The 19309-nt window shown below is 40.6% G+C and overlaps 1 protein-coding gene across 1 annotated transcript in view; it reads right to left on the reverse strand.

Moving 5' to 3' along the window:
- Positions 1–13884, reverse strand: part of RAB11FIP2 (RAB11 family interacting protein 2) — a 34382-nt gene extending 20498 nt beyond the window's left edge. The window contains exons 1-3 of the mRNA XM_052799267.1: positions 13316–13884; positions 1438–1880; positions 259–721 (exon numbers count right to left, since the gene is read on the reverse strand). Coding sequence (XP_052655227.1) covers positions 259–721; positions 1438–1880; positions 13316–13668 — 1259 coding nt within the window. The 5' untranslated portion in view covers positions 13669–13884. The remainder of the gene's footprint in view (positions 1–258; positions 722–1437; positions 1881–13315) is intronic.
- Between the last annotated feature and the right edge of the window lie 5425 nt (positions 13885–19309).

A 19309-nucleotide genomic window follows, 5' to 3' on the forward strand; every position in this document is an offset into this window, starting at 1 on the left:
AATTCTGAAGTACGAACAAGGTCTCCCAAAAACAGAAGTACCCAAGAACATTCACAGTACGTATTAGTAATATAAATGTAACTTCAAAATGAAGTAAGAAAAGATCAAACTACATAAAAAGTTCATAACTTTTACTTAGAAACAGATAAGCAATGATATAAATGTATATAAAGCATAAAGATTGTGTTCCTCAACACTTCACATTTTCATTTATATAGCATGTTCAAGATATCAGACTGAAATACGGCAAAAACCTACCTTGAAGATGGCAACATGCTTGTAGGCTTGAAGTTTGTCATAAACGGATTAGTCGAATCATAATCAAAACTCTCCTGATGAGTTTCACCAAACGCACTAGGTGATTTCAAGTCAGTAGAACTGTCTGATCCCCCATTGCTAAGTTTATCTGACCTCTTGCTATCTTTTTTTCCAGTCACTCTTTCAAAAAGACTAACTTTCTCTTTTTTCTCTTTTTTAATTTCTTTTCTGATTTCAACAGGTTTGGAAAACAGACTTATGTTTTGATCCCATGTTGCTGGGCTTTCTTCAAATGGATTCTTCTGTCTTGGCAGTGTAGCAAATTTTTGGGGTAACGAAGCACTCACATTCGTAAATGGGTCATTTTGTGCTTCAAGTGCAGTTTCATCAACTGTGCTGTCAAGCTGGTTCATTTTAGAAGTATCAACACTTAATGTCCTTCTATGTGGAGATTTTAGACTCCCTGCAAACAATCTGTCATTAGTATATTATCAGCGAGATACTATAGCATAGTTTATGACATGCAGAGAACCCATTTTAGCTTAGGTCTAGAAGCTTTGCAACTGAGTCTCAGTTCAAAACACTGCTGAGTAAGCAAGCTATTTAAAAAAAAAAACAAAAAAGAACAGCTATGGCCTTGACTTTGTGATTCAGAAATGTTTATGGGTAGACACTACAGCAAACTTTTGTTTCCTGTGTGAAAACTAAATTCTACAAAGAAGGCAGCTGTGACTAGTGTGCCATTCCAGAAAGCGACAGTAGTCTACTGCTGCGCAGTAACTTTGACCAATGCAAAGTATTTTCACTTCTTTGTATAAATCAGGTTTAAAACTTTGGTGAGAGTTTTCAACTTTTTAAACAGAATTATTTTTCACAAGACGTTATTTTGCCTCCAGTTCCCTCTAGAATGCAATACTTCACTACAACATACTCTCAAATGAGGACATAAGAAGAAAAATGCTAAATTACCATAAATTATGACCAATGTAAGTTATTTCTTATGCTCAGAAACAGCAGTTCTGAGTTACCACCAACTAATGGTAGTGAAAAAAAAAAAAATAGGCCAACAATAATTCTTAACTTTTTGGCCTTGTAATTGCTTCATAAACTAAAGAAACAGACTTTTGAATGCTCTAATAGCAGTGAACTGTAATTATAATGGTCATGAGTTTTACTTACCACCTTCATCAACGGAACCAAAAGAGTCTAGCTGACGCCTGAAAAGATGAGAGTAGCCAACTGTGCTGGATTTCATTTTTTCTGAGTAGACATGTGAGCCTGTTAAATCTGACATCGAATGAGCTGAGGATAGCCGCTGAGGTCCCAAAAGGAAAGGTTTTTTTGGTTTTGATTTCATCTGTACTTCACCACTACATACCTCTATGTTTGCATTAGGTATGTGAGTACTTGGGATGATTGCAGAGGATGTATCCGAAAATGTCCCATCATTTTTTCGACCCTTCATTTTGTCTTTTAGTTTAGCAAAAGGGGATTTGGTTTTGTCCTTCATTGACAAATCAAACATACTTGCTGTCATGTTATTCCTCATAAACTGAATATTGACCTTTATTTCTCCTCTGTCTTTAGTTCTCTTCCCTTGTCTGGACTCTAGGTGAAACCACCTTAAAGGAGAAAAAGAGCAAGTTAAGTTGTGTTTTCTGGAGGCTAGTCATTAAACTCTGGTTAGCTGGTTAATATATCTGGCTAGTATAATTTAAAATATGAAAACCAAATTTCATATCAAAAATTGAAACACTCCTGTACTGAAAAACTTCTTTGTCTATTATTTGTTTTTGAAAAGAAAACTTAAAACTAAGCAAGCACGAAGCTCTTTGCAGTGTTTACGTGTTTTGAGAACCAACCTCAACTCCATGGAAGCTTGCTAAACTCCATCACAGCTAATGGGCTCACATCTGCTCACAAAGGAGTATTTGTATCTAATGTTAATTATAAATCCAAATACATTTTGTTTTGCTATTTAAAAGAACACTTGATATTTTTCAATTGGCCTTCATTTAACAGTGATGTATATAACCTGAATGTATACTATGTGGCAAGTATTTCATCTAGTAACCTTTTCTCCTTTGGTTTTGCTCCGGTTTATATGCTAGCAGACATTTTTCCCCTTCCTTCTAGCCACTGGTTAAGATTTATGTCAACTGCACTAGCACTAGCAAAGAAGTATCCGAGACCCCTGAATAGTCAACCATCATTTCTGTTCTGCACCTGCAACCCCTACTGATGTTGACGGTAACTCCACAAGCGCCAGTGGCAGAACAGTGAGCACGTAGGTGTATCTAACGGCCGACCCTTCTTTTGCAGGTCACCAGGAGGATTAACTTCGGAAATATTTCCACAGGCTTTGGAACCATGACATAAACCCCCACTCCTTGAAAAGAGATCAAAGGTGTGATCATCTGTTTCAAAAAGCCAAGCGTGCTTCTTTGCCAGGTCCAACAAAGGCTTTATCATTATCCAAGTGTCTTATTCATTCCCTGTTGTGCTCTGTTGTCCCTGCAGAATTATGGCTCAATCCTCCTTCCACAGCTTCACCTAAATGAATGACCAAAAGACAACCCCATCTCCAGACCCATCATCAATAGCCTTTTCCTATTTCAAAAAGGGCACAAGGGCATATTTCAGATCTGCCAGCTCCAAAGAAGCACTCTAAACCCACTGTCAGGAGAAATGCATGCACACATACTAACACAACAGTGTATTATCATGATGAAGTAACTTTTGAACGGGAGACAAAGAAATGAAATTGCCTATCAGCACAGATGCAAAATTGATTATGCGGTTATACATACATTATTCAATACTGCCAAATATAGAAAACAAGGTCAGGAAAGGAGGAAAATAACCCTCAATTTCCTTTCCGATTTCATAAATATTTTTAAAGGTGACAGCTGAAATCAAATTTTCAGGCAGAGATACTATTTTTTGAGTTGTGAAAATACTTCTAAAAGTGACCCGCCAAATAAATAATGAAATGATAAAGAGTATTATGACTTTTTTTGTTGCTTTGTGATGCCAAAAGGTTTTATATCCCATACCAAACCAGAATAATTGAGAAATATCAGACCTTCTTTGTCTCAGCACTGGACAACATGAATCCAGACCAGTAGATCCATAAGCTCAAACCAGTAGGACAATTAAACCTTTAGGAAGAAAGCTTTCCTTCTCTTGTGAGGTAACTTCATTTATGTATTTTAAATGAAATGCAAAACCTGAAATATGTTATGTGTCTGAAGAAGATGGATCGTTTTTCCTTTTAGTTAATAACAGTTCACTTCTTGGTAACTGATTCCAGAAACTCTTCAATTCATCTATAGAGTCATTACAGAAAATACACACAACAGAACCAAGAGTAAATCTTTTTTGTGACATATAATATCGCAAAAACTGGAAGACAAGATAGCCCACTTCCTTTAAAACTCTTCTTTAAAAGAAAATATGTTCATATATTCTCTTAAAAAAATAAAAATAATACACAGCCATAATGAGCAAGCTCTTGCTTACAAATCTCCATCAGACAGATCTTGCCCATGCAGAAAAAACAAAACAAACCAAAAATCACTTTGAAACTAAGAAAGTCCTCACCATGATTTCTTAGACAGACACTAAACATAAATAAGGCTTATGAGTGTTTTAAGAGGCTTAATAGGCAGAGAGGACCTCACTTTTTGACATTCAAATTTAATGGTTCAGCCTACACTGTAAGAAAAGATATTCCCCTTCTCCATCTCCCCCCCCCCCCAGGTCTCAAACATTAATACTGTATCTCTGATAATAAGATTGCCGAATTATCGTATGTTTCTACTTAGGAATTAGCGAAACTTTAAACAGATGTATGACACTTGCTAACTTGTTTTAGAACAATATCAAGACATAAATTCTTAAGCTTTTGCTGTGTGGAAGAAAGCATTTTCTTTTAGAACTTAAATTAACTCAATTATTGACGTTGTTATCATGAATCAACAACCACTCGGTGTCACTATCAGTACTCACCTGCTAACGGCATATGTCCGCATACTATTTTGACATTCACCAGGTCTGAAGGACAGAATTCCAGCACACAACTAATACACTGCCTTTGCAGCCTGTACATTTGTTTTCAAAGCAGACTTTGAAGAACTTGACACTAAAAATAAGTTCAGCTGGGAAAACAAAGAAACTCACCTTACCCTAAGAAGAGAACACAACAGCATAAGAGACTGGACCTCATACCTGCTGGGACCACGTTCAACACTACCACTGATTCCAATAGAATTTCATCATAAACTCTTTACTCCAGCAAAATTCCTCTGGAGTTCAGTGGAATTTCTATCTGAATAATGATTGCTGGATTAAATCTTTGTATAAAACACAGATATTTAATTTTCATAGGCATTTCAAGGAGGTTTCTTTGTTACCTTGGAGAGTTTATCTTGTTTTAGTTATAATGAAGGTTCCATATGCTTCAGCTCATAACAAGACAATATGAGAAGCAGACTCAAATCATGATTTTCTTCAAATTCAAAGGCGAATAATTACTTTTTTTAAACAGATGAGAACAAATGTAGGCAATGCATTTGTGTGGAACTGCACGTGAATGAGCAACTGAGTCTGTAAATGTTTCTTATTAGAATCTCTTTCTACAACACATGGGCGTGAGCAACAAATAGAAAAAACAGCACTGTATATAATAGAAAAAAGAACTGGAAAATGAAGTCCACTGTTTTCAGATAACAACATTTGGGTCCTAAAATACTGAATTCCACTATACCACTGCCAATTTAAAAAATTGTAATGTATTATAAAAGCCAATAAAACTTGCTATTTTGGTTTTGTTTACAGTACTTTTAGCCACAATAAATGCTCCATTTGTCAGGCTGCCATAAGCTTATTCTATAGAAAGCCTGTACAAAGTAGGAAAATAGCCAATAACATACACGAACAAAACAGGGTGGCTTTTATGAGAGCAGATGCCCTTTTATTTAATAACCAAATATTACATCCAGTCTTGCAGACAGTCTTTATTTAAACAGACCTTGTACAAAGTCTGGCAAATTTTCCCAACTTCAAAGGAAGCCCTATTGCCTTCTGAATCACATTCATACTTCTTGCTCTCACCTTCAAATGTTCTGTAGGACAACGTCCTCCATACACCCTCTAATTTTGACTTTTCCCCTATGGTTTCCATCAGAACAACCCTTGCTTCTTTTTCTCATCTGGTTTTGAGTGCGCTAATGGGCTTTGCCTGTCTTGCACAGGTTTCTGATCATTTTTATTTTGTAAGTATTATATAAATTGCCACTCTGTATGCTGACAATTTTTTTGAACCCGTAAAGAGAAGATCAAGATTCAAGGCTGAATAGGAAAAATCCTGCTGCCCAGTCAGCCCTGAAAAACTCAACCCCTATCTGAATAAACATGGCTATTTTCTAACCGTGACAAAATTACTCAATTTTGGCCATACCTACAATTAGGGGTGGAAAAAGCAAACTCCCTTATTTCTAAGAAAGACAGTAACCATCTTCTGCAATTCTATTAAAGTAAATTTTGTAGTATTAGCAGTGCTGAACCCTTTACCTTAGGGAAGGGAGACAGGAAGAGTGAAGGAGAAAACTGAAGTTAGTTACTATAAACATGCAAGTTATAAAATTCTGGCTTGCCTATTCTATCTAAACAGCTAGTGATCTACAAACATATTTTCAAAACAATTTCTTCAACTGTTCTTCTCCCCCCCTTTTTCTGATTTCATTTTCTTCCCACGAACTCGGTTTTCCAACTCTCTTTTCCTTATATACACTATTCTCATTGCACCTTCATCCTGCATTTAGCAAATATTTTGAAACCAGTATCTTGTTTCTCTTCTCCAAATAGCAGGAAGCTGACGTCATGGTGTCTTATCCTCCAAATCTGCCACGGAATTTGACAGTTCCAAGTCTTAGCCTGGTCTCTTCTTTTAAGAAGTGTCATTCAACCTATTCTGCTCACCATTTAACAGTGAGCAGGATAGGTTGACAATACCAGTAAGAAAAATAGGAACAGTATGGGTAAGAAAAAACACTACGTAATCTTAATTACATTTTCATTATATACTTTAATTATATACAGCCTCCAAAACCACTGGGATACTTGTCTACCAATTTCAAAAGGAATTAGAAGACTTCTAGCTGGCACATTCAACCTGTGCATGACAGATGACCTTCTGACTCCACCTTCTTGCCAGTGGCGAAGATGGAAACTGCTAAAGGAATTTTCCCACCCATTTTGCTGCTTCTCAAATATGCCACTCTGCCTTCACTCTACCAGTAAATATCTATTGAGCTGATATAATTTGCTTTGCTGAAATCATTAGATTGCACCCAAAGATTTTTGCAAAATCTTGATTTTAATTCACAAATTACTGAAGGAATTCTGCAAAAAGCCACACAATCATCACAGTATCGACAAGGCTTCTAACCTTGATTTACAGGTAAAATCAGCATCCTGATCTGCTAAGCAACTTTAATCTGCTACACAGTGATGAGGAGAATTTTCTACACCAGCAAAATTACCCCTAAAAAGGACCATCAAAATCCCAATGACAGAACATGTCCATCAGCTGTCACAGGAAAGCAGTACTTCATCTTAGATTATGATGTTCAAGCGAGATACACTGAAGAAACTCACTTCACAAAATCTCACTAACATAAACAACCATAGCTAATGGATAAAAAAACAACACCCGGAGCCCAGAACTGTCTAACATTTTGATTAGCAGCAAATGCACTTTGAAAAAATGCAGAAGTACATTTTGTGATAAATCACTCAGATACTATGCCGAGAGACTGCCCCAAAAGTCAGTAAGTAGGAAAATTAAGGCAAGGGGCAGAGCACAGACTACATTGTGTATGAGGGGAAATGAAGAAGAAAACAGATTATTTATTAAAATAAGTGATGACATTTGCAAAGATGAATGCTATTACTTTCTGGAAGCCAACTGAAATGAGATATACAAAGTAGAGTTTAAAAATAAATACTACAGAGTGACATCGTAACACCACAATACATATGGGAACTGAGACATATCACAACACCCTTACTAAAGGGTTAGCTAACATCAACTGGAATCACAGTAATTAAAGTGGTCTTAGTTTACTTATTATTTTGGCTAAAGACTATGTGTGAAAACTTTTATTTTAGAAACAAAATAACTGAAGGTATGCGAATTAAGGTCAATTATTTCAGCTGAGTGTGTGTGTGCACAGAGAATGGAGTATTTCAATCCAGATGGCACTCAGACTCTGACTCAGAATTATGACTTATTCAGAGGATGTGCTTGCATTTGTTGTCAAAATGTAAATGCTGAGAATATTACTAGATAATCTGAAAATATTGCTATAATCCCATAAAACTACAACTGGGCGCAACTTTTTGTTTTCCCCCATAACTACCTTTCTCTTCTGTTCCTCACTACTAACTTTCCTTCATTCTTTTTACATTTCCTGAGTAGTACCACAAAAGGAACAGCACAAATCCATATGGATCCTCCAGGCTGCTCATTATTTCTGCGCCTTTAACAAATTTCTCAGTTACTACTCTTCCCACTTTTGACTAGAGGGGAGTAAGTTTTTTCTCTTTAACCACAACATTTTGGTAATTTCTGTTACAGCCTGCCATTTCCACCACTATTTAGTTTTATCACCTAAAATCATCTAAAATGCATTTTTCTGGTTTAAACTAACTTTAAGATGCAAAACTAGTAAATAACATTTATAAAGTGTTATGTTTTGTAGAATTATTTTTAAAAGGCACTATTCATTAACAAGCACTGAGCCCACGACATACTTTCCATTTACTAGTTGTTTGCTTGTTCACAATTCAAGTTGTATTTGAAGCCACCTACTTGAGCACCTGCCTCTTGCTTATGCCGCTACAGACGAGAGAGGGGACAGGGCAGAAGCAATCAAAGGGGGAACCTGTCCATACCCAAGAGGGAGGCTGCCAAGAAGGAATTCACATTCATTTGGAGGAAGTCACACAATTTTCATATCATTCCAGAAGCTCAGCAGCACTAAAGAATAAGTGCTTACAACACAGGGGTATTGATCGTGGGAAATCATTATTCTTTTTGTTTGTTTGCAGAGAAGCTGTTTTTGACGATTTTATATGGACTATTTTATATGATCGATGTAAGCAAAGGAGAAGTATCTTAGGTAAGGCCAAGATTCCTTCACTGTATTGTGCTCAAATAAGAACTTTTTACAACACTGCTGCAATTTGGGTTTGGGGGTGGGTGGGTGGTGTGGTGTTGAGGTATTATAGAAACCAGGGAGAAGGGGAATTAAGTCACAAATAAAAGATGTCTCCTCCAACAAAATTTCCGTAAGAAATAACAACTCTACCATCACCTGCCCTCCTCAAATTTATAACATTCCAGACAAGTGTTGCATCTTAAATCAGCTGAACGTACAATACAGTTAGCTCTTCAGGAAAGCTAATAAAGGAATGGACAATAAATAGAGTGGATTAGAGAACAACAAGGATGAAGCAAATGCTGATGAAATAAGTAACATCATGGTGAAAGCTAACGGAATTTGTTCTTCTATTGTTCTGTTCATTTAGCACACTAGAGAAAAAAACCTAAGCATTAAGAAAAGTCCTTAGGAAAATTAAGTCATTAAGAAAAACTACTGAAAAAAACTAAATTAAGACATGTCAGTAAATGAGTATTTTTTTATTCCATGATCACTCAAAAATTTGTTTTGATGTTACGCATTGTCAGATCATCAGCAGTATTAAGGCAACTATGAATTATAACTGAATTGAAATTATTACAAAAATGTATATATGCTTTAAAACAACACATTCATTGATCATCATGTACATTTAAACTGCAAGAGCAAAAGAGGTATATTTATTCTGCAACAGCAGACCAAAAAAACTGTCATGTATTTCTCAGGATGAATTTAAAAAAAACCACAAGATTTTACTGCAAAAAATAAAAACCATGTCAGAAATCTAAGATCTGAAAACTTATGCTAAATATACTTCCAATAAAGCAGTATCTCCCAAGCTTTTTGAACTGTTAAAAAAAACTCAGTAAAATCTCTCAGCATCTGCAGCGTAGTTTTCAACTCTGGAGAAAAGAGCAGAAGAAGTAAAAAGAGCCTGTCCATTTCCAACTACAGCAGAGATGCCAGAGACATAAATTTACAAAGTTAGCACAGTGTGATGGGCATTTTTGCACCAAGACAGAAAGAAAATTAACTAGGATCCTGCAGATGCTTTGGCTGAAGTCTCTGGAAGAGACGAAGTAAGGGACCATCTGAGCCACATCTGGATCTAACCGTCCCAGGAATTTTCACTTTTAAGAATTCGAAAAATCATTAGTTTCAGAAAGAAAGAAAAAGGACATTGCATGATGGTGCGTACAAAATTTTCACTATCAAATTATGGTAAATATACTGCTTTGTTTCATTAAGTCCTGCGCCAGAGCAAGTTTACTAGAACAAAGACGCGCAAATCCTATCATGAGGCCTCTCTCTGAAAACTTTACTGCAGAGAGTATTTTTCTTAAGATATGACAAGTAACAAAAAAAGCTATACAGAAAAAAAGGATTATTTTTCCCTAACAATGTTTCTGAAGCTGCAGTGAATTTTTAAATTTTTATTCCAAATTATAAAATGCTAAATAAAAAAAAATAAAAATACAAAAAGCTGAATGTCACACACCCTACGGTCTTCCTAGGAATTCAGAATCAGCTGGTAGCCTTCACTTCTCATACCTCCTTACTAAAAAAGCACTAGGGAATTGCTGACAGGGTTCAGCATTGTGCAGAATATTAAATATCTTTTTTGCAATACCCCAGTGACTCTTGAGTCTGTCTCTTACAGCACCATATGTACAGCTGTGTTGGAAAGAGGAAGCTATTAAATATATTAAAAAGTAGAAATATTACCAATAGACACTTCATCAAATAACTGGATCTCATTCATCCCCAAACAAAGCAAGAAATGTTAAGGTTACATCAACATAAGAAAATAACTCTGGATTTAATAACACCACAAGCCTGTTGAACATATTTGAAAGTAAAAACATTGCTTAATAAAACAGATTAGTGTTTCTGAAACAATGAATATAGCTTTCAACCATCAGAATGCTTTGGTAATAAAGACATTGGACTTGGTCTTGAAAGGCACTGGGTGTCTCAGTTCCCACACCATAGTCACGGCTAGAAGGTCTTCGGGTCCAAATATATTACCCTTAGTTTACTGCCAACACAGGACTAGGAATATTTTGTATCTAAAAGGATTTAATAAAAGGAAAAAAAGAAAGAGCGTTTTGTTTGAGATCGCGTTTGCAAATATATTCTTGAAAGTTTGCCCTCCTCCCACATATATGTACAAATATTGCATCCACGTCTCCAACTAATGCTTAAAGGAGACAGCAACTACACACCCGCATTGCACAAAGGCATACAAGTAGAAAACCATGATAACTTTACAAAAACATCTAAACACTTAAGGACTCAGAATTATTTTTTCAGAAGTGAGTTTCAAAAAGGACATTTTCTAGGTTTCTAAGCACCTAAAGACACCAATGGGAAAACGGGACTTTCAGTGGCTCTTATCTCATAACAATTTAAATTGGCATTAAGTGAGTATGTGCTGCCAAAAATCCCACTAACCACCTATCTGCACTTTTACATGTATATAAGACTTTTACAAGCACAGCTGTTCGGCTCTAGAAGCCTAACACCCATCAACTTTTAATAAGATTTGCAATCTTAAATGCTCAAGTAACTTCTGAAAATAGGACTAAGGCTGTTTGTAAAAATTTCCCCATAGGCCCCATCTTGCGCAGTACAGCTCGCAGGCAAAGCACGGCTTTCTTGGGGAGCCCTAGTAATTTCAGCAGTGGTCTAGGGAAGCACTGCTGCACGTTTACATAGCGCGAGTTCCTCTCTCACACTTCAGAGAAAGAAATAAAAAAATAAAGAACACCTATGAAGCCCTGCTAAGCACAACTTCATATAAAAATACTGAAGAGATCTGAATGTTTATTTAACTACTACGAGGACTATGTTAATTACACCACTTGCAAATTTTTGCAATAATTTTGTAAGACTCCAACACTACTTTTGCTAAAATTGGTGCAGAAGCGTATAGTTCCTCAAAGGGAAAAGATGTTTTGTTACTCACAGTAATACATGAATAATTTACATATTTTCCTCCAGTTTCTGAATACAAATTTCTACCTAGATTTACAAAGTTTTTACAGTTAGTAGAATTTCTACTTCATTCATTCACCTTTTTTTCTGTAGAGCAGCTAGGTATTTAAACTAAGGCAGTTGCCTACTGACTTGCAAGATAATTACAACTGATGATTAAAGAATATTTAAGATGCATGTCTAAAGAGCACTGAAACTTCCTGAGTCAAGTGTAAATAGAAATTAAGACCCTAAGGCTACAGGCATTACCATGTATTGCATCAAGATAACTGGTTTGTCCTTAAAAAGATAAGCAATTAAAAAGTATAATACTTCAGACCATGAACCCACAAGAGATTCTGCACAGACACGTTCTTTCCTATTATATGGTTATTGAACATACTGTTTTGCTAAAAATTTAGTTTACAAAAAAACCCACCAAAACACCACTAGGGCAAAGACAGCCTTGACTTGTCTTTGGTGCTCCTTCAACCTCAGCCACTGCACATAAGCAGGACCAGGTTTTGAGTCGGTTGCTGCAGAAACAGTTGTCTTATCAACTAGACCTGGCTGGTGTTGCTGTACTGATTTCTGCTTCCAGCTGCCTGCTCTGACTCTGCTGGAGGTTCATGCCTCCCCAGCACAGTTAGTGACAGACAAACAATGCCAGCCTCTTGGTCACTCTGATGCAAAGTCCAGCACCTTACCATAGACCCAGCATCACTAACAGAAGAAATACCAGACTTTAACCTTAACAGCTGAGCTTTGGGCACAGGAACCTTTTTACTCCACTGAAGAGACACTAGAGGAGGAAAGGCACCTTGGGGCAGGAACTTTTTAACCACTGCAGAAAGATTTGTCAGCTCTCATACGTCTCTGCCTACATATAGCTAGCTTGGAGGTCTCCATGCTGTTCTCAGACTACTTCTGTGGGACAAGCATAGCTAAAACAAACACAAATCATATAGTCACAGGCATGCCTGCTGTACGCTTACACCTACAGCTTATTCCCATACACTTTGGAGAATAAATTACACAGGTACCAGACATCTTCGTGCAACCGTGTCCTAACTAGGAATTATAACAATTTTACTAACTTAGTTGAAAAACCCAGAGAGTTAGATACGTTTACAGTTCAGCCTAATAAACTGCTGTGATGCTGGGTTTGTTTTTTTTTTTTTTGCATTCCAGTGCCAGAATTTGCTGGCAAATGGCCAATTTATTTGACAAAGGCTTATGTAGGTAACGGTAGAGGTTACCGCAACAGCAGAAATTTCTCTTCAGTCTTCTCTGTTGAGGCCTGCTGTACAGAGCAGCCTGCAGGATCGCGGCCTAAGACTAATCAGGATCAGAAAAGCACTGCGCTGCTGTGGTAAGCCTTCATTAAGTGACGGTTCACTGACCACTAAAACATAAATATAAAATATTTAAAGACACTTGGTTGCAGCAACTGAAGGAAAACATTTTTAAAGAGAACGACACCAGGCTTCCAGGGAGTCTGAGTCTCGTACATGGTTCAAACTGAGGTAGGAGTTGAATGGGGATATGGCCCTGAGCAGAACAACAAAAAAAAAACTTTAGAAAAACAGACTGTAATGAGTTCATGTTGCACACAAGAATTTGTCAAAAAATGTTAATGTTATTGACAGTCCTTCCCCGAGCAGGGCGACCACTGTGATTACAGTAAACTTCTCTCTGGAAGAGGTCAGGCCACAGTGACACGACTGTATACGTTAGGGGCTTTGAGCACACCACAGAAGGGAGAAACGTCCTAATTTCATTTCAAAGTACACTGATACTAAGGCTACTACTTCCCACCCTCCCAAGTGTACAAGGAATACAAGTGATGATGAAAACAACCAACCATGACTTACTCTGTTTTCCGTCTTTGCTTGTCTTCAAATATATCATTCAGACTTATCGCCACCTGTCCCAAGAACTTGTCCAGCCCCACCAGCGACCTGTGCATGACAATCAGGTACAGGATGTATTTTTCTGGATTCTCCTGCATGAGTAATCCAGGGAGCTCGAAGGAGGCCTCTTCTTTCCAGACGGGATCCAGGGTCTTCTCAGCCACCGAGGTGGAGTACTTCTCCTTGCCCAGCTGTATGATGGTGTAGGCATCGTTGCTGCCATTTTTACCTTTCGGCTTCAGGCCTTTGGCTTGCAGGACCGTCACTTGCACGTGAGTTGGGAACCACTTCTGGGCTTGCTCTGCCAACATCATCTTTGAAGATCGCAGCAGCAGCAGCAACAAACACCGAGTCCGTAAGTCTTCGAGTTCCTGCCTAAGGGCACTTACGGCGCAGGCACCTGCCAGGGGCTCGGCGCGCTCCTTCTTCCAGCGCTCCCCGCCGCGGGTGGCACTCGCCAGTCCTCAGGTCCCCCCCTCCCCGCGCAGCCCTACCCGCGACTCCATGGCTGGGGGCCGCAGGCTCCCCCCGCAGCACCGACACTACTCCCCTCCCGCCCCCGGCCTCCCCCGGCCCGCCGGCACCGCTCCCCTCCCGCCGCTGCCGCCGGCCCGGCTCCCCGCCGGCCCCGGGGCATCCCCCGGGCAGGGCCCCTCCGCCGCCCGGCCCGGAGCGCCGCGGCCCCCTCAGCGCGGCCCGGCCCGGCCCGGCGCGGGCCCCGCAAGGCCGCCGGCGGCCTCCCCCTGCCCCTCACGGCTCGGTGCCTCAGGGCGGCGGGCAGCGCGGGGGAGGGTGCTTCGCCGCCGCCCCGCTCCTCACGGCGGTGTCGGGCCGGGCTGCCGCGGCCGTCACGGCGCTGCCCTCCCGCCCGCTTCCCTCCCTCAGCCTCTCGCCGCGCTCTCCCCCCGCCGCCGCCGCCGCCGCCGCCGCCCGGCCTGACGGGCCGGCTCCGCCGCTTCCGCCTTCCCCATGCTGCCAGCGGCGGCGGCGGCGGCCTCCGCGGCGGTCAGAGGGCAGAGGGCAGGGTTCGCCCCCTCCCCGCCATCGCCGCCGGGGCGGGCGGCCGCCTCGCCTCCGCCTTACCCACCCCCCCCCCGGTCACCCGGGGCAGGCGATGCCGAGGGCACCGGCCACCGCCGCGGACGGCCCCCCTCCCCCGGGCGGGGAAGAGGCCGGGGTTCCCCCGGGGGTGACGGGGAGCTGGGCCCTCGGGGTCCCCTCCCGCCTGAGATCCCCGTCTCGTTAATTAACCCGTCACTATTTTTATTTGTGGAGGGGAGAGGGATCTCCGTGGCGGCTGTGGGGAGGAGGGAGCTTCCATAGACAGCTGTTGTTATTATCATTATTCTTTAATATTACATATTAGGGCCTCAGGGGCGGCCGTGCAGCCGGCCGCGGCCTTGGGCTGCTCTGGAGCAAGCTCTCAGGCGGCCCGTCCCGCTGCGAGCTGCTTTGGGAAGTCCTTCATTATTTTCCACCCCATCCGCCCGCCCTGGTAATTCTGTTGGATTTAAATGAGAAAGCGGAAATAATTGTCAGATGTTTTGAGGAGACGTAACTTTATTGATGGTACACCTGGAGGCTACATGTGTACGTGTGCGTCTACATGCGCACCTGTAAGCGGAGTCACAGGTATTAGCTTTGTTTCTCCAAAAAAAAAGAAGAGAAGCCCACACGCAATTAGGGTTTGCAAGGCTGTCTATCCCACCCCCGCAAACCAGAACAAGCAGGGAGATCGGCAGCCAAGTCAGATAATACTTCATCCACCGCCCCTCGCTCATGAGTCCCCAGCCCACAGCTCACGGGTTAGCGAGCAACAAAAACCTTGGGAGACCTTCTCATACTGCTGAGACCTACAGGAAATTAAAAAGTTAAAGCTGAAGGCCATTAGGGAGAGTAAAGTACGATGCTGCCCGCAACGCTCAATGCTGAGCGAGTTATTGTCCAGGGTCAGAAAAGGTTGGGGATCACCAGCCTACACACGGTCAATAGTAGACTGAGTCCCAGCTCGCATTATCTCTGTACACAATTTAAATAACTGCTTAAATGACCCTTAAGTTTTGACTGGGAACGATATTTATCTGCGTGCTGTGGTAATTAACACAGTGCTGGCAATTCTTTCCTTTTCCACATTGTATCTGATTTTTGTTGATGTTGGAAAATAGATGGTCCAGTTGGAAATGATAACTTCACAACATGTCTTGGGATCATACTTAGACAAAAGCGTGTAAATGGATTATCTAGGGTAGTAATTTTGTAGAGTTATTAATGCTATGGTTATCTGCCTTGGTTTGTATTGGTGAGATACTAATGGTCAAATTATGGTTGCACATCAACTCTTTGGCATAAACGGCTATCCCCCTCACCTGAAAATCACTACCCCTCCTCTCTAGCTGCCAGCGTACCACATCGTCAGGTATCTTTCCCAAATGTTTTGCAGAGAGCTGTCAACAAAGCTCCCAGGGTGAACTGCTGTGCTTAGGGAAAGAGTAGCAGCATTTCAGGCTGGAAGAGCCAGGAAGGATTATGGTGACAGTGTTCTGCAGGAGGCTTAGGCCATGGGAGAAAACCACAGGGTTCTTGTTGGAAACCAGGGAGACATATGTACATCGCATTATTTCTTAAATGAATTTTACCACATCCAAATTCTGTTTTAATAGAATATTCTTCATTGCGCTAAATCAAAACCAAGCACGATGCACTCGTCAAATCAAAACAAGAAATGAATTTTAGGTAGGCAGAATGTATTTATTTAATCAGAAATTTAAGTCAAACATCATGTCTCACATGCTGTGTCTTAGGAAAAGTTTTATGAGTTCTTACAACAGGCAGGATTTGTGCTTTTTCGTTGTCTTTTATTGGTATTCTATAATTTCTTATTATTGTCTCTTTCTAAACAGGGGCTGACTGGAATGCATATGCACACAGCTGAACAGGGGAAGGTGGAAGAACTTCTGTAGCTCCACATGCAATATATCAATACAATACCCAACCTGCCTTTCCTGCTTTCAAAAATAAGCAGATTATTAGTCCTCTACTCCTCATGCGCAATCTGGCACGCGAGGAGAGCGGAGCCCTTCTCCCTTTCCCATGTCTCTCCTTCTCTCTGCACAGCTGGTGGGGCAGGCATTAGGGAGATGCCCTCTCAAGCACCCCTGTGCTTGAAGTAAATTCTGCTCAAAGGTGCAGTAAATTCTGCTCAAAAGTGCACCAGATACATTTTATTCCCTCTTATACCCCTCTAGGGTCAAGTTGCAATCCGGCCTTTTGATTTCGTTCTCTTTGGAATAGGGACATTGTCATCTTCTTGAATGTAACGTGCGATATAAATGACAAAACATCTCAGAGAAATAATGATATCTCCAGCAACACAGTATCCCCTGGCACTATGTTAGAGCATTAATCCAGAAACGACTCAGATTCCCGCTCACTAAACCACCACCACCTCTCAGTGGCTGCATGCACTGTAGGTTTTGCTCTTCACTGTCCATGATTTAGTGAGTGTTATATTAGAAAACCCATTTTGTTTTCTATGCACCATTTTGGTTACGAGACTGTACTGTTTCTTTGCTTTTGTTTTCCTCCCCATGTTGAGGCCAAGCATTGTGGATGCAGGACAAACAGTGCGGGAATATCAGTGGTCATTAATATTAAATACTTTGCCTTAGCAGTACAGTGGGAATGCTAATGAGGATGACTAATCTTTGAGAAATCATTTTTTCTGCCTGAATTTGAAATGGGCACTAACCAAACAACAGCTCACGTGAGGAAGGATACCATGAAGCTGACAGAAGCGGTGGACAAATTCCGTTTTCACTGTCTCTTTGCAGATTAGAATACGCAGACAAAAATAGATACAAGAGAAGAAAAGTCTAGGGACTCTGAAAGAGATAATTAAAAGTCAAATGTCTCTTGGGTAAAGGGAGGAATTTTTCTTAGATTGGTTTTTGGCAAGATCTGTAATTCATGATTTCTCTGTGAAAAGGACTCGCATCTTTTCATGTATCAAGGTCACCATATTCCTTCTAGTTAGCTCACGTCATCAAAATGCTCCTTAATCCCACAAGTTTGTTTATTTTCAGTGGTTTATTTAGGAATGAATAGCTAAGTGGACTAACAACACGAGAGAAGAGAGGGACATTATCTACAAGGGGAGGGGGCATTGGAACAGCCACCAGGAGCATAATACAGATAGTGCAAATCAGAAATGGTGAAACAGTGTTCTGAGGCCAGATGTTCCAGCTTTGATGGCTTTTTCTTCAGCAGCAAGAATTCTGGGCTTGCTTCTCTTGGCTGTCTTTCTCCAATCCTACACAGGCACTGGGAGGACAGGGAAAAGGGGCAAGGCAAAGAACGATACAGGAGCTACCAGCCATCCTCAGAAACGCTTTTTACCACAATATAGCCCTCAAGGGAGCTACTTTTGATAGCAAGCTCCAAACAACACTTTGAGCTCAAAATCCTCTAAAAGAAACAAAACCAAGGACTGGAAGAATTCATGCTAGAACATCCTCAGCGTGAGTGGACTGGGACAGAAAACATGATATAGCGATGAGAGTGAGTTTAAAAAAAATGATTGTTTATCAGAGAACAACAGTGGATATCTATGGCGTATTTAATACGGAACCTTAATCCTCATGCGCGCCATCTATCTCTATTACACATTCTTCCAGGCATTTCTGGCCCAGGAGATCTAGATTGTTTTTTAAAGAGGGAATTCCCAGAATTATGGTGGATTTTTTTCAATTTCAGTAATTTGAAATACCGTCTCAATTCTCCCTCCTGAGCCAACAGTACATCTGATTAAACATGAGGCTTGATATTCTGGCTGCCCTTGCAAAAGAAAATGCAAGAAAATCTTTTTGCCTGTGCTGCCGAGACAGCTCCATCCACTGCTTTTTATTTCCAGTTACGTACTTGCTAAAGAGGATCAGAGCAGTTGTGCTTACAGTGGTAAACTGCAGCAGATAATTTGGTGATTTAATTTCTCCCGGATTTCTGTTTATGAAGTAGGAAACATTTTGTTATTTTTAATGAAAATGCTATCTCTTCTTTGAAATTATTTGCTGAATAATTCTTTGTTGGCAGATCTCGGGCAGCGTGTTTGTTTTGAACATTATGTAGTTGTGAGGCACAGGCTGGTTTTGTCTAGACATGTAACAAGCTTCTGCTTTCTGCCTAGCTGACTAACTTTCAGTAGCTGTTGCAACTGTCCAGATTGCACATTTTCTGGAGAGACTATGCACATTTTGAGACTGAGCATTGTTGTCTGTTAACTTTATCTTAGCTGCCGTTATTTTTTCAATTAGTGACTTCTTCAGGAATTCACTAGAATTAATTGATTGCAGAAATCAAATAGCTGGGCTCAAGCCCACCACTGTGTATTGGAAGGTTTTTCTCAAGCTACTGTTTTTGTCTCTTGTCTCTGGGTTTGAAAATGATTCGTTAAGCTGAAAGTGTTTTCATGTAAATATTAAAAGCTAGATGAATATTCATATTTCTGCCCTGAACCCAAATTTTACATCCCAAAATGTTCAAGGTTTTCTGAGGCTGGGTGAGTTAGGCACTGTCCTGCTCTGTGTGCTCTCTTTTACCTTTCACATTCACGCTTACGGAACGTCTCCTCGGAAGGAGCTGGCGTTTGGCCTCAACGCCAGGGCTGAATCTTCTCCGATAGCTTTTGACAGCCCTACAGACACCTCACGGGTACTGAGCTCTCAGGTACTGGCCACTGTCATTGCTTCTGTGCTGTTGTTCTCTCTAGCCAGCTATGGTTTTATCCTACCCTCTGCTTAGGATGCAATTTGTGTCTCCCCTGCCTCATTCTTCACTGTCTTCCTTGCAGTACTGCAATAAACAGGATCATACAAAAAACAGCAAAGGAAATGCATCTCTGAAGAGGGGAGTGAAGGCTTGAAATCAGGCAAATACCCATCGTCCATTGATCTGATAGAA

This window comes from Harpia harpyja, chromosome 10 (assembly GCF_026419915.1).
Source record: "Harpia harpyja isolate bHarHar1 chromosome 10, bHarHar1 primary haplotype, whole genome shotgun sequence".
In the NCBI taxonomy this organism is placed as follows: domain Eukaryota; kingdom Metazoa; phylum Chordata; class Aves; order Accipitriformes; family Accipitridae; genus Harpia; species Harpia harpyja.